The sequence below is a fragment of the Syngnathus scovelli genome, chromosome 6 (assembly GCF_024217435.2).
Source record: "Syngnathus scovelli strain Florida chromosome 6, RoL_Ssco_1.2, whole genome shotgun sequence".
Taxonomy (NCBI): Eukaryota; Metazoa; Chordata; class Actinopteri; order Syngnathiformes; family Syngnathidae; genus Syngnathus; species Syngnathus scovelli.
In genome coordinates, this window is record NC_090852.1 from 7,624,707 (window position 1) to 7,640,274 (window position 15,568).

Genomic DNA, 15,568 nt, shown 5'->3' on the forward strand with positions numbered 1-15,568 from the left:
CAAACACAAATATATAATTGTGTTTGAAAATAATATGTATTTTGTTCAAAGCAGAAAACTCTCAGAAAACTCACTCTGAAAGTCGTATTGCAAGTAAACATGAATGTCATTACCCGTTTTGATATCTTTGCACAACCCAAAGAGACTGCACATTCAATACTGTTCTCTTGGATTGAGAGTAAGTCAAGCATCAGCAGAATATGCTAATCACACACAAAAGGCCTCAGCTGAAATTCTAACATCAAACTGAGGCACTAGTACCAACTAGTTTGCTGCTCATTTGGCATAATCTATATGGCACATGATTATTGGTTTTGCGAGCCAAAGATCCCTGTTCTGTCCAAGTAAAAGGCGCTATTGGTTTTCAAAGTGGCCATGGGTCATATCCCTGTCGCAGTGGACTTGTGGAAGAATGTGTGGATGTTCTGAGCGGCGGCCTGGCCCACGACGGCCTCCAGCTCGCCGACAGTGGCGTTGCACAGCTGATGAATGCTGGGAAAGCGCTCCAACAGGACCAGAGCTTTGACACGGCCTATCCCGGGAACCTGCTGCACCGCGGCCAAGACCAGTGGGTCCAAGAGTCCAGACGAGCTCCTTCTGCTGAATGGGTTCTCTTTGCTGTCCGTGTGAACCTGAAATCATGAAGGAAGAGCACCATCATTTAACAGATCCCTCTAGACGGCTTTTCATCGCTTTGGATTTGGACTGAGGTACACAAAGCAAAGCTGGAGTGTGAATTCACTCAGATGGCATCAATGAAGAGTGACAATACCATTTGAAGGAGCAGCTGTGACGCCTCCGTCTGCCCTCCAACTGGCAGCAGTGCCAGGCCAAGCTCCAACACGACAAACTTCTGTACGGCCCAGAAGTACTGCTCCACCAGGCGGGTTTTCTCAATTAGGACCAGCTCCTGGAATTTGCCGCAGGCCTGCAGTGACAACACAAATTCAGGCTAAAACCTAAAAAGGAGACCAGCTCAAACTCACATTCCTGTAGCGAACCAGCTTCCTCTTATAGGAGGCGCCTGCGATGATGTCACACTCTGAAAGGTAGAGGATACAGCTCTTATTTGGGAGAAGGAAATCTGCCATACCCAGCTCGCTTTCGAACAGTATCTTCACACCTCCACCTAGAGCAGAGAAGCATGATTGTGTCACAGATGTATTTCTATTAAACCCAATACACTGTCTAAGTATGAAGATGGTTGCTAAAAATGTTCAAAAAAACGTCAACTATGTAGACTTGTTAAGCGGTTTTCCACCATTTCAGTTTTCCTGAATTTTTAGGGGTAGAGTGACTAAAAACAGTTCCACGTGATGAGGTTTGGGGTTTCACATTTCCTTTAATATTATTGTTTCTGTGAAAGTTGCGAAAAGGTGATGGTTAAAAACAGTTGCGTTGTGTAAAACAGGGTATTAAGACATTTTAAATGATGGCACTGTCATTACACTTATCTACAAACTAACGTGAAAATTCTGCGGCGAAAATGCATATTAACACATCCATCTATTTTATGTACCGCATGTGTCACGTGTTTACCTTTCAAACTTTGAATAAGCGACGAGTCTCTCCACTTCTCGCTAGTGATGACATGTCCGTAAGGAGGGACGTTCAAAGTCGCGTTTTTGCTTTCCATTACGTCGACAAAAGACTAATATACAAATTAGTTGGGAAAAAATGAATGTCGAAACAAAAATTTGCTGTGTTGCCAACATAATGCATTCACTTTGGAATTGGGGCGCCTTGTCTTTTTCTCCTCTTAAAAATGATCCTGACAAGGAACCCAAGCAGGCTGTTGCCCCCTAGAGGACCGCGGCGCAATCACACCCACTTTCGTCACTTCATATTCCACGTTGTCGTTAAATTTGGGAGGACAACAAAACAAAGAAACAAAATTACTTTCTACAATTAGTTAAATATTATACTCAGAAAAATAAATGACCCCCCCCCCCAAAAAAAAAAAAAACAGAAATAAGAGATTTAAAACTAGTCAGTTGTGCTCCGATGATTATAAGGTGCCAGCCAGTTTAAGCAAAAAATACCAGGGCCGATTTTGTTTTTGTTCCCAGTCTGCTTTTGTGCAGAATAATTATTTTTATTTGACCTTAGGTTTCATCGCCAAGTCCCAGTTGTCGTGTGCCTCTCACTATAAGTCACCTGTGACAGGCTCCACCTCATTGGAACCCACCACAGGAACAATTCAGCATTTTTCTTGAATGATAAAACATAACTAGGGCACCTCAGCCATCACACCTCTGGAGGACAATCACGAGAGAGCCACTCTCTGAGGACACACAAGATAAAAAATAAAAAGGTAAAGCTACTTGAAGGTTTCTCATGTTTTTTGCCATTTTGAATTGTATTCAAAATGGCACAATTACCTGGTGCAACCATGATCTCTTGGTTCTTAGTGCCAATGCGGAGGACAGTGAGATCGTTCTGAGGGTCAATGTCCCTCACTGTGCTGGTGGCCATCGTGGTCAGGTGGCCAAGGATCCCAACGTACCTTGCGGCCTTTGAGCTCTCAAACGTTGATCGGACTGGGAGACCTGTCAAATAGTATTTCACTACTGTTGTCACTTTGAAAAAAATGTTACATTTGGTAGGTCTACCAATGATGATGCTACTCCATCAGAAACAGTGACATGGGTCACAATAAAAATAAAACACTAGCAAATAGTCTTGCAATTCTGTGCAATGCAAATAAACAGATGCAATTGTAAAATCAGAGGACTTTTGGGGTGTCGATATAGTTAAAGAAACTTAATGCTACCCTCAAATGAATGCCGGATGCCAAGCTAAATTAGATGCCTTGTCCCAAATATTCTTGTCTTCCAGCTATAAATGGCTCCCTCAAAATGACAATGTCTAAATGCCTTTCTCAAATTCTAGATTTAATACACTATTTATTCTAGAGGTAAGTCACCATTACCATCTGCATTGGCAATTATTGTTCCAATCACGCTCCTATTAGCTTCCACTCTCTGGAATGTTTCCTCAACTTCTGCCTGCAAGATAAAAATATATATATATATTTATGATATAAGCAATAATACCCCACCGAAACAAATACGATCAGATTATTTCAAATTAAAAGTTAAAACCATTTCGTCGGCGAGTTTTGCGTCCTCAAGTTGCCACTGGAAACAGAAGTGACGGAAGCCGTGTGAGGAAGTGACGTCGACGGAAGTCCAGCGTAACTGTCGTTGTTTTTAGATTGTGTAAAGGCAGCGAATAAGATGCCGGAGTTAGCAGTAGAAAATGTGGTCGTTCACCCTTTGGTATTGCTCAGCGTGGTCGATCATTTTAACAGGTCGGTGCATTTATTACGTGTTTTCTTAGTGGGCTACTCCTTTCTGTTTAAATTATGAAAACAAAGTCCCTCCAATGCAAGTGCGCTTTGAGCTAAGCTATGTTAGCCGTGCTGAGTCAGAGCGCCGTTGAGAATGAATGGAAAAGAGCTTAGCATAGTTAGCGTTCTAATGCTAGCTGTGTTTTCCATAAATACGATGTCAGTAAAATTATAAGATCTGTAAAATTATACATTTTTGACAACTGGACAGTTTTATACATGAATACCGAGGCATCAAACACTTATGATATTTCGTCAATGATGTAATAAGTGGTGTTGTGCTTAGCATTTAGGATTGATTATCCCTGTGACAGAGATAAGCTGTTTGACAACTTTGTCTAATTCAATTATGCAGAATAGGCAAGGTTGGCAATCAGAAAAGAGTGGTGGGTGTCCTCTTGGGGTCGTGGCAGAAGAAAGTTCTTGATGTGTCAAATAGTTTTGCAGGTGAGTGTGTTCACATATTAACTTGTCATGATTGAATCTGAGTAATTGTTAAAAATAAACCTGATTATGTGCAGTACCGTTTGACGAAGATGACAAGGATGACTCTGTGTGGTTCCTGGACCACGACTACTTGGAGAACATGTATGGCATGTTCAAGAAAGTCAATGGTAACATTTGACCGCTGGCTAGCTATGTAAGTCACATGTCTGCATTTTCTTGTGTATTGCATTTACATGTAGTTGTGCATATTATCTTTTTAGCCAGAGAAAGAATTGTGGGGTGGTACCACACGGGGCCCAAGTTGCACAAGAACGACATTGCCATCAATGAGCTCATCAAGCAGTACTGTACCAATTCAGTAAGAAACTACATTATTTGTTTTCTTTCCTTCATGGGTCTTGCAAGCTTTGCATTGTGCCTCTGTTACCCTCCTAGGTTTTAGTCATTATTGATGTAAAGCCCAAAGACCTTGGCCTTCCCACAGAAGCGTACATCTCTGTAGAAGAAATACATGATGTAAGTAATTTAAATTTTTAAATTCCCATTTATCACAGGGATACATTCCATACCCACACATATTAGGTGGAAATCAGCAATAAAGAGAAACTATAATTAATAAATGAATGAATGAATAAATATTGTCACCCAAATATTGCCAAACAAGCCTTTTCTTTTTTTTTTACACATAAAAATATATCATTTCTTTGTAGGATGGCACGCCAACGTCAAAGACGTTTGAGCACGTTACCAGTGAAATTGGAGCTGAGGAAGCAGAAGAAGTAGGAGTGGAGCACTTGCTCAGGTATTCAATTGCGCTGTTGCTGTGCCATATTCATAAATTGATAACGACCCATGATCCTAATAAGGAAAAGTGCTGTATAAGATGATAATAAAACCGACCCCCTTCCAAATGGTGTGTGTGCGCGCGCAGAGATATTAAGGACACGACAGTGGGGACGCTGTCGCAACGCATCACAAACCAAGTCCACGGTCTGAAGGGGCTCAACTCCAAGCTGCTGGAAATCCGCTCATACCTGGAGAGGGTGGCCGCTGGCAAGCTTCCCATCAACCACCAGATCATCTACCAGCTACAGGATGTTTTCAACCTGCTGCCTGACGTCAACCTGCTGGTAAGTTGACGTACCGCTGAACATGAGACAATGTAAACGAAACCATTAAATAAAGTTTAATGGTAGAGGATTATTTTGGACTTGTTATTCTTTTACCTCAAATCTGCTGTCTAGTCTGTTATTTGACTGTTGCCCACTTTGTCTGGGTAGGAATTCACCAAGGCGTTCTACCTGAAGACCAACGACCAGATGCTGGTGGTCTACCTGGCGTCGCTCATTCGCTCAGTGGTGGCCCTGCACAATCTGATCAACAACAAGATCTCCAACCGGGACGCAGAGAAGAAGGAGGGCCAGGAGAAGGAAGAGGGCAAGAAGGAGAAGAAGGACGACAAGGAGAAGAAAGAGGACAAGGAGAAGGACAAAACGGACAGTGCCAAGAAAGATGTGAAGAAAAAGAAATGAGCGGCTCTCGGGCTAGAAGCAGGACTCTACTTCGGTGTCAACTGAGATGCAGACACTCACATACAAAGACTGTTGATGATACCGGTTTGCTTCTTTTGTTTTGAAACATGACAAAATGAATTGATAGTTGCCATACATGGTGCTGCGCTGCACCTTGGCATTGCTCTTTTTGCAAGATGCTTTCTGTATCACTTATTAAATTGGAATCATATTAATTTCAGTCGGTTTTGTTTTTTGTGCCCACACTTCTGTTTTTATCTTTAAGAAAGGGTAAAAATAGTAGCTGTTGAGTGCATCTAAATGGAGACAAGTAGGGACATGCTGCAATGTGTCCATCAGGATTACAGACTTTGTCTAAAATTTAGACTCTAAATGATGATGGCTGGTGCAAAGTACTTAAACCTTGCTAAGTGCCAAAGTACACTTCTCTTCAAGTCAGTCTTTCAGTCTCACGTGCTACATTAGTGTTATGGCAGTGTCAATGTGGCGTTGTCATGTGATCTTTATTCTGTGACTGACTACCAAAGGGTGAGAGAAGACACGGGTAATAAAAGCAACAAAGGTATTATGATGTAACAAAAAACATACATATAACCCCACCCCTAACTGCATGCCCGCTGGGTGAGAGGCCTGTTCCCATAAGGTCCGCCACCATGGTGTTCCATTTACGGCCAAATGAACCACCTAACCATTTGTGGAAAAGCAATAAGAAGTCGTGGCAACACAGCAGCACCTCAGGCTAAGACAACACGGAATATTTATCATGGGGAAGCCAAAAGAAGAGAGCATGGGTGTCTTTCCCTCTGCCTGATGTGCTTCAGGCATACATTATCCCATGTATAGAATATAATAATAATATATAATATATTAATAATATTAACATTTATTAAATAGTTACTGGAATGCTCTACATTTTTAGAACAGTATAACTTGACAATATAAGATCTTATCTGCAACATCAATACAGTGAATCCCCGCTATTCACGGGAGATAGGGCCAGAGCCAACCAGAAATAGTGAAAATACATAAAATGATCACCCTAAAAAAAAGAAAAACATAATGTGAATAAACATGACCCCACCCCTCACCCTCCCCGACAATGCATCAAATTTCAGGGCTGTATAACAGTGTCTATTTTTGGTAGAAGAGTATCATAATAAAAGACGGATGACGATGAACCAAAGGCGAACGGGGCACTTCAAACTGCGTCATTTCCAGCCTCTCCCTCGCTCTCATTTTAGAACACTCCTGCAGTCTCCTGCACTTCGCTTGCACCGCCCGCCGGTACCGGTATCTCATGGTAGTCATCCAGTGTTCAGACACCTCGCTCCGAACACTCCCCACGTCCAAATCAGATTATTACCGTAAGGGGAGGAAAAGTGGATCCTGACGTAAGAGGCTTAAATCCTGCACCATCGCCAACACTCTCAATTCCGAGCTTCTTCATCCTGTCAACGGCGGAGGCGTCCGCGCAGAACGTCGAGCATGACTGCTCCGCTTCTTCTCTGAGACGAACCGGAAAATGGACCGAATAAACAGCAACAACGACATGGCGTCGTATCTTCAGGTGAGGCCGCCCACCCGAGTTCGACGGTGTTAATTAACTTGTGAGGGGTACTATGATACACGCAATGATAATCACGCGCGTCTCGACACGCAAATCGGGCAATTAAATGTGTTTTTATTATTATTATTGGGGAGGGTGCGCGCGTGGCCGAGAGGTTAAACAGGTGGTTGAGAAGATGGACTGTTGTCAAGGCGCGTGCACGCAGACCTCCTCGGCTTTGCATTTAGAGAATCTGCGCGATAGATTGAAAACTACATTACGACCCTCACTTGCCATCTGATTTTCTTAAGTTTCTCAGAGAACGCGAAAATCACACAATTATAATCAAGATATCAAAACAAATCAGATAGATTAGGGCGGGGTGGGTCAGTTGCCTCCCAACTCGAAAGCTTCTGCAACTAATTTTTATATTACATATTTGACAAGTAACCGTAATTGCATCACAGTTGCATACTAATATGTTTTTGCCCCAGGTAGGTCCAATATTGTATATGCGTTTTTGGTAACCAAAAGACCATATCACAAAGTTTCCATATGTCAGGACCAAGGAGACTCATCAAGAGTAGGTTTATTTATACCCATTAATTTCCCAGTTGAATCACTGCCCTGTATTAAATATAATTGCTCCAAATGCAGTCACCACTGTACACATAACCAAATGCATTGAGAAAAATAATGCAGCGCATGTGTGGCTTACAAAGTCAGTGCATTATGATACGCGCAACAAAATGGCAGAAATTTGCACAGTTTTAGTAAATGCCTCCCTTTTTTTGCATACAGATCGCAGATGATGAGAAAGGCTACAACCTGGACCTTTTCTGCGTGCCCAGACATTACGAAAATGATTTGGACAAGGTGATCATTCCTCATGGACTCATTATGGACAGGTGAGCAACACGACGGGGGCAATGAGTGTTGATACAGTACACCTGGGGGAATTTGTTTCTCAAATCACTACAGTCCTTTTTGCAAGAGGTGAATTTGAATAAGGGCACAAGATCACATCAGACACTTGGGATTGTGGAGATCTGTATTGGGCAAAGGCTGTTTATGATTTACACAAATGACATTTATACCATACTGTGTTGTAGTTCTCTGTGAAATATTTTGCTTGATTTCCAGGACGGAACGTTTGGCCCGCGACATCGTGCGGGACATGGGGGGCCACCATATCGTCGCCCTTTGTGTACTGAAGGGCGGCTACAAATTCTTCGCAGACCTGCTCGACTATATTAAGACGCTGAACCAGAACAGCGATAAATCAGTCCCACTCACGGTGGATTTCATTAGAGTAAAAAGTTACTGCGTAAGTTCATGCTCTCTCTTTTGTCACTCAAGTATTTGATGTGAGATTTATGCAGGTGACTTTAAAAGTAGAGTATCATGAATATTACTGGTTTGCTTGGGAGACTGTTGTGGAAAAATCAGAGTTGGTGACTGACAATTAGAAGGGCTGAATGCAGTAATACCAGATAGTGTTTTTTTCACTTTATGCTCTAAACACACTGGCTAAGCATTTACAGTACATCTTAATAAATTAGAATATCGTGGAAAAGTTATTTTTTGTTTCAGTTATAGTTAAGAGTAAACACAAGAACATTTTCACATTGCTACCTATTTCTATATTAAAACCCTAACCTAAGTTTGAATCCCTAACCCTGAAACCCTAAACCTTGTTTGAAACCCTATCCCTAATTTAAAATCCTAACCCTAGTTTGAAACCCTAGTTTGAAACCCTGACCCTAGTTTTAAAGATATTTTATTGTTTCTTATGTAATATTCCAATTTGTTTACCTTTCTGTTTCTATTAGTATTAGTTTTCTATTAGTTTTGAGCAACAATCTTAAAAAAAAAATATATATATATATCATGACTTTCACTTTTGGAAATGAACTACTGAAATGCATTTCCACCTTATTCAAATGTATTTAAATGCACAGAGGGGCTCTTAAGGACCTCTTCACAATGTAATTTTTCTATGACTCCTAGAATGACAAGTCTACTAACAACGTCAAAGTTATTGGAGGCGATGATCTGTCCAGTCTCTCAGGAAAGGTCTGTCCCCTCCTTATTATTACTGTCTTGGATCATCTGTGTACATACGTCTCATTCACATTTTTGTCATCCCTGCAGCATGTTTTGATAGTTGAGGTAAGAGTCTCTTCTTGGATGGGTTGGATTTTAAATGTTTTGTTAACTACACACTTGAAGATTTGTGACTGTATTGCAGCATGCTGTATGCTTGAGCGTTGCCTAATGTTGACCAGTCATGCTATGCGTCCCCATGTAATAAAGGACATTGTGGAAACGGGAAAGACAATGCAGACGCTGCTCTCCCTGCTAAGTAAAAGCCGACCCAAGATGGTGAAGGTGGTGAGGTAAGGCCATGCGCACTCATCCGGGCAGTCGCCCGCAAGCGTGCTTCCAGGCAGCGTGCACGTAAATGCTAATGGACACTCTTACTTTCAGTGTGGAGCAGCTTAAGGCTTAATCTGCATTAAGAGAGAGAAAGAGAGTGTGTGGCCGCTAAGTGTTTGAAGCTTTGTCAATTTCCTGTGTCGGGTGTAAAAATAGCATTGTCATGCTTGATATTTATAGCTCATGCTTTCACACACTGGTGAGGGAAATCATGTTTTTAAGCGAAGAAAACAAGTGGATGAAGAACATGACTTTAAAGGAGATTTATAGTGAACCCTGGTTTATTGTGGGGTATAAATTCCAAACCCAAGAGGTGAAAGTTTGCAATACAGTGGCATCCTGACTGACAAGTTTTTAATTGTTCCACAACCACATTTGTAACTCAAAACACTTGATTCCCTATTGAAATAAATGCAAATGCCATTAATTGATTCTAGACTCCCTCCAAAAACTAGACATTTTCTAACGTTTTTCAGTAGGAAATGAGTACTCTACGTTATTCTAAAGAGAGGAAAGTTCATCCAAGACAAAAATACAATGTAAAGAATTCTCAGCATTATGTCGATCAATGTGAGGCTTCTTCAGGTATACATGCCTTGGCCACCAGTGGTCAGTATAATACAGGCAACCAAAATGACAAGACAGTCTCAATTGCTCAGTAAATTGCAGTAATAATTGTTTACACAGAGAAGAATATTTGTCTGTTTTCAAATATCTGTTGCTTGAAGGGCTATACCACAAAACATGCTATTCGGTAGCCTGTCTATGGAAATTCACATTTTATGTTCCAAGTTAAGCTACTAGACATATAAAGGTAATAAAAAAACAAAACTGATAAGCTGCAGCTCTTATCGCATAGTCATGTCACTCATACATCAAGGTATTTAAGAAAGTATAAGGAGACCGACCATGTGATTATTATCACTATTATTTTTTGATCACCTATTCAGAAACGCTTAAAAAAATAATGCCTGTTTTCACTTTTGCATGCATGGTTCTGTAAATAAAAGGCAAGTGTGCTTGCTTCAAGCTGTTTGTCACTCTCAGCTGAAATTGACTGTAAAACTGACACAAAACAAAATTGAATGAAACATTGTACAATTAAATACCAATATATTCACCCAAACAATATAATACTGACAATCTATTAGCTTAATACTAACGCCATGCAAAACATCATTGACGAGCTCACGGAAATTGCATACGTAGTTGCAAACCTTCAAAAGATAACACGGGGAACAGCAACACATACAGACACAGCATCCAACAATACGCTTAGGCATACATTCTGATGTCAATCTCATCTCCAGGGACCAAACCTTTTGTACAACAATAATTAAAAAGTAAACTTTTCCATAATATGTCACCTTCTAAATGCGCCAATAATTACTTAAAATCCCTCAGGCTGGTTAGCGTGATAAACTTTGACTCCCAAACACAAGAGAGCTGCGGTGTGTGAGCTAATTTTAGCTTATGAACTCCTTCAAGTGCTTTTAGTAGAAAATAGATTTTGTATTGAAGTCGTTGGCCACAAGCATTAACATCGTTTTGAAAAACACTGTCTTGTTCACACAAAACTGCAGAGTCCAAATAATAGACAATAGAAGTTAATATTTTTAGTTTTCCCCCACAATTAACTTAGTTCTATGCATATTTGCTCAGATATCATATCTGATATTTTTTGTTCAATGTCAATTCTCATGAACATACATCTGTTTCCTGTTTGCAGCCTGTTGGTGAAGAGAACTCCCAGGAGTTCAGGGTATAGACCAGATTGTAAGTACAGTACGATGTATATTCACATCACTGTCTTTTGGCATTATATAATAAAGCTCTGATCAGGATTAACATTCATTTCAGGAAAAAATGCTTACACTTGATTGCCACATGTTACATAATGTTTTTAGTGTTGATAATCTGTCCCTTAAGGACGCTTGCTAAGCGGTGCTAAGGATGCCTCATTAATGTTGATTTGATCCGAATCGCAAATCTTGATACAACAAACGAGGCTTCACTATACTGCTAGCTTTTCTTTCCTGCATCTCCATTGACCATTTGGACGGCTGTTATTAGCACAGGCAAACAATACTAACGTGACAACGTTACTTTGCAGACATTGGATTTGAAGTGCCCGATGCCTTCCTGGTGGGCTATGCTTTGGACTACAACGAATACTTCCGAGATCTCAGTGTAAGTAAGCACATACATGAACTATTGTGCCTGGGAGGTTAATCTCAGGTTCACAAAACACACTTGACAATATGATTTGCATTACATTCTTTAGTCTTTATGCTGATGTCAGCTTCTTGTGAAATTCTTGTACATTTAACACAAATGGTGAAATTACAGCCACGTTCAAACAAAGGTCCTGCTCAGTGAGAATTTTAACACGCATTTTACACAGTTGTCCTAAAGAGGTTTCACACAGGGTAGCTATAAAATCACAAGTCTCTTTCGCGGACACAGCAGGGATTTTGTGATCTGGCAAATTTCTTTAGGCCTTTGTCAGGCTTGCAAAGATGGCCCCTTTGGCACAGCCAGTGTTTCTCATTTCTCTGCTCCTTCACAGCATATCTGCATACTGAATGACAAAGCCAAGGAGAAGTATAAAGTGTGAGGCGATGACGAATCAAATCGACGACAACTGGGACCACTGTGATGAGCCTCCTCTTTTTTTTTTTTTATTTTTATACACAAGAGTCTGCAAAATGCGCAAAGGACGTTTCTAACCCTTGTAACTGAAAGTTATGATGGATATTTTGGTTGAGATTTATTTATGTATTTATTGATATCAAGAGATGATTTACCTGTGGATTTAGATGTATCTATTATTTTACGGAAAGAGAATGTAACTCATTTGCTGACTCAGGCTTTTCAGTGAGTAAAACAGCCTTTTAGTTTGCACATGCTGTATACTCTTGCATTGTACTGTACAGTCACGCATTATGCCAAGTGGACGTGTTAACAATCAACGTGCTGTATTATTTTTTATTTGGTAAATGACACTTGGATTATAAAGGTGTTGCAATATAATTCAGTTGAAAGCACGGCCGTGTTTTATTTTTGCCGCACCTGAGACTGTTTCCCAATAGGGGAAATAATGAAAAAAAAAAGTGTATAAACATGAAAGACTAATACACAGAGTTTAAAGTGAAGCTCTGTTCTAATCAAATTGAAGTGCAACAATTTTCACATTGCGTGCACAGATTTAAAATGAAAAGTTAAAAATAATTCGAAAAATTGCCATCTGTTCCACAGAGAGATTTCACAAAATAAACATCTTACATATATGTGAGATGTCTATAGACGCACTGCAGAATTTCTGCCTTTAACACATGCCAGAAAAATAACATTGTTTCACACGAAGATTTCCCCCAAAGGTGTTTTGTGTTAAGATTTCCCCTAAATACCTTTGGGGAAAATCTTTGTGTTAACAAATTCATTGCGGTCCTTTAATAACCTCGAAACAGTATGTCATAAATCTGTAATCATGATCTAGAATATATTATTAACAGACCGAAAACTTTTGAAAACAAAATTGTAATTGCAGTACAGTCCCAAAGGTCCTCCAGTCCAAGGTGGCGCTGTGGGGCCTTTTGGTAGTAAACACCGCTAACATGCTGTCTGCAAAAACGAGTAAATCGTTTTCGCTTTAACTTTTTATGGCCAACTATATAACCCACAGTGCAACTTCATTTACAACCTTGAATTAATCAACTCATAACTAAAGCTTTTTATTTTACGACGTTGCTACAAACTCATGGCCGTTAACGTTGTTAGTCTACCAAGCTGTCGTCGTGACTTTCCTTCCACCTGCTGCTACGAGAATGGACGTCAAGGAGACGATGGCGGCGTTCGAACCATTTGACGTCAGAAAGCAAGCAGACATACTCGGGGAAGCAGAGCTGCCTCAAGCTTCCGTTTTGGTCCCTCTGTTTGTGAGGAGCGGGAAGCTACATACTCTCATGACCCAGCGGTCGGAACAGGTAACCGGGGGCACAAATGCCAAAACCTCACTCTGAACCAGTGTGTCACTAACTTCTCGCCCGCGGACCAGATGAGGACCCCTCAGGCGTGTTCTTACAAATAAAAATAAAAAGCGCTTACCATTAATGGGACATTTTGTTTTTATTTGAATGTTCAATTTGAAAATGTAAAAATTTTACGAGATTATAGAAAACGTGTTATATATTTATAAGGGCTTTAGCAAACGATTGTTTAAACACCAACTACTCTCATCAATTAGAAATGAAAATTATGTATAGTCAAGAAAAAAAATTATGCGAGAAAAAAAGTTATATTTACATAGAACTCAACCTGACAAATTAAATTAGAATTTCAAAACAAAATGTTGATTTTACAAGGATTAGCTTTTAATGAATTTCAGTCCAATATTTTTTTTTAAAATTCACAATTTTACAGGAACAATGTTGGATTGTTTTTTTTTTCCCCCAAACGTGGCTAGAAACCGTATGAGTATAGCCATAAATAAAAAAGTTAAGTTTTTTTTTTCTCATCCCTGTAGGTGTGCTCATTTGCAGATTTTTGTATTTATATTCTAGATTTGTTTTTCATACATATACTGTCCTGAATTTACTACCTTTGTAATGTTTTGGTTTCGCTGTGTGTGTGCAGCTGAGGGTGAGTGCAGGCGAGGTGTGTTTCCCAGGCGGCAAGCGAGACTCCAGTGACCAAGACGTGGTGCACACGGCCTTGAGAGAGGCTCACGAGGAGATTGGTCTTCCACCGGGTGATGTCCACGTCATCTGCACACTGCAGCCCTTTATCACAAAGGTACAGTGAACTCTGGCTGTATCGTGCATCACATGACGCCCCACCGCCTCTTAAATGCTCATGCAAAAAATACTGATCTGCAAAAGACACAAAGTGCAGGTCTTCAACACTTTCTATCTTTTGACCAGAATTCTCTTTTGGTGACTCCGGTGGTGGGTTTCATCCCGGAATCATTCCTCGCCATTCCCAACACGGCAGAGGTGAGTGCCGTTTTTACGGTGCCATTGGACTTTTTCATCAAATCAGTCACTGCCGCCAAGGCCACATCGCTTTCCTTTGACTTTGTGGAGCCCCGCACGGAAGTTCGGTATCACATCTGGGGTCTGACTGCCATGGTGGCCTTCATTGTCGCCACCATCGCGCTCACATCAAAAGCAGAGGGTCATGTAACTTTTGACATAGAGGACTTGATGTGCAGGCTCAGGCAGAGGTTACAACAAACGAGGACACCAAGTAAACTGTGACTCATTTGAATATTTCATATAATGATTGGGATGTGTACACGACAATTGGGCTTAATTTTTACTGTATAAATGTATAATTCTATTGTATTTTCGAGTGAAAAGGACAAAGTGGTAATGTTTAAAGCTGTGATTTTCTGAAAAAAAAAAGTACATTGATGAAGCTCTAAGGTAAGAAGCAATATTTTCTAAATAGTTTTAGTAATTATGAGAATTTATTTCCTATTGTTACATTTTTCTCAGATTATGAGTCCCATTTTATAAATTATTTTTATAAAAAATGGGCCAAATGCTTCTTTGCTGCAGTGTATTTTTTATGTAATACTTTTAAAAAATATTTAACTATGACTTACAGTTCTGGTTTAAAAAAAAAAAAAAATGGACCTTTTTGATATTTTGCCTATTTTCCCCCAAATAAATTAATCCGAACATTTGTATTTCATTCTAATAGCATAATAGCTTGTCATTTTTGAAGATTAAAACAAAGAATTCAACCAAGACAATATGCTTACCTTGAACATTGAGAGATAAGATTGCCAGGTAGAGAGTAGATTGCCATGACCTGGATGCTTTGGAATCTACACAGTACACATGAAAACAAATTTCTTAGGAAGCGCAAATATTTTTAATCGCTCCTGTGGTAGTTAACACTCACATAGGCAATTATGCTATAAGGCTAACAATTATGAATTTGGGAGATGTTTTTTTTCCAAAAATGTGTGATTGACAACAACAAAAAGACCTGTTTGAGACACAACGATTTGTTATTCATTTTTTATTTAATTTAATGTAGCAGCAGGATTACAGAGACAAACTGAAGAGAGTATACAAATGTCCAGACCAAGGCCAAGTACATAATAATAATTCAGATGAATGATAACACACTGGGGTGCTTGACCATTATCCCTTAATGCAGGGCTGTAAGGCTAAATATATATACTACGCACACACACGCACACACAAAAACAAACACGCACACAACTGAGAGAGAGTGAGA

At 40.0% G+C, this 15,568-nt stretch overlaps 5 protein-coding genes across 6 annotated transcripts; 3 read left to right on the forward strand and 2 right to left on the reverse strand.

The window, feature by feature from the left end:
- Positions 1-17: 17 nt before the first annotated feature.
- faap24 (FA core complex associated protein 24) lies at positions 18-1,924 on the reverse strand. 2 transcript variants are annotated; one of them, XM_049723813.1, is made up of 4 exons: positions 1,540-1,924; positions 987-1,042; positions 773-928; positions 18-632 (listed from the first exon to the last, which is right to left on the reverse strand). In XM_049723813.1, the coding sequence occupies exons 1-4, from the start codon at positions 1,634-1,636 to the stop codon at positions 381-383; spliced, it is 561 nt and encodes a 186-aa protein (XP_049579770.1). In that variant the 5' UTR covers positions 1,637-1,924; the 3' UTR covers positions 18-380. The 2 variants fall into 2 exon arrangements, with proteins under 2 accessions (XP_049579770.1, XP_049579769.1); XM_049723812.1 differs by having other exon boundaries at positions 987-1,129.
- Positions 1,925-2,051: 127 nt separating this feature from the next.
- Positions 2,052-6,827, reverse strand: LOC125970999 (dynein light chain roadblock-type 2). The gene is made up of 4 exons (XM_049723814.1): positions 6,695-6,827; positions 2,933-3,008; positions 2,382-2,549; positions 2,052-2,284 (listed from the first exon to the last, which is right to left on the reverse strand). The coding sequence occupies exons 1-4, from the start codon at positions 6,776-6,778 to the stop codon at positions 2,241-2,243; spliced, it is 372 nt and encodes a 123-aa protein (XP_049579771.1). The 5' UTR covers positions 6,779-6,827; the 3' UTR covers positions 2,052-2,240.
- LOC125970995 (26S proteasome non-ATPase regulatory subunit 7) lies at positions 3,155-5,551 on the forward strand. Its single transcript, XM_049723810.2, has 8 exons — positions 3,155-3,313; positions 3,708-3,799; positions 3,874-3,966; positions 4,060-4,157; positions 4,235-4,315; positions 4,510-4,601; positions 4,731-4,929; positions 5,080-5,551. The coding sequence occupies exons 1-8, from the start codon at positions 3,240-3,242 to the stop codon at positions 5,329-5,331; spliced, it is 981 nt and encodes a 326-aa protein (XP_049579767.1). The 5' UTR covers positions 3,155-3,239; the 3' UTR covers positions 5,332-5,551.
- On the forward strand, positions 6,748-12,363 carry hprt1l (hypoxanthine phosphoribosyltransferase 1, like). The gene is made up of 9 exons (XM_049723811.1): positions 6,748-6,898; positions 7,679-7,785; positions 8,021-8,204; positions 8,888-8,953; positions 9,032-9,049; positions 9,194-9,276; positions 11,046-11,092; positions 11,430-11,506; positions 11,886-12,363. Exons 1-9 carry the CDS (start codon positions 6,854-6,856, stop codon positions 11,931-11,933), a joined length of 675 nt encoding a protein of 224 aa, XP_049579768.1. The 5' UTR covers positions 6,748-6,853; the 3' UTR covers positions 11,934-12,363.
- A 548-nt stretch (positions 12,364-12,911) lies between these two features.
- Positions 12,912-14,741, forward strand: nudt7 (nudix (nucleoside diphosphate linked moiety X)-type motif 7). Its single transcript, XM_049723827.2, has 3 exons — positions 12,912-13,302; positions 13,952-14,110; positions 14,239-14,741. Exons 1-3 carry the CDS (start codon positions 13,144-13,146, stop codon positions 14,572-14,574), a joined length of 654 nt encoding a protein of 217 aa, XP_049579784.1. The 5' UTR covers positions 12,912-13,143; the 3' UTR covers positions 14,575-14,741.
- The last annotated feature ends 827 nt before the right edge of the window (positions 14,742-15,568 follow it).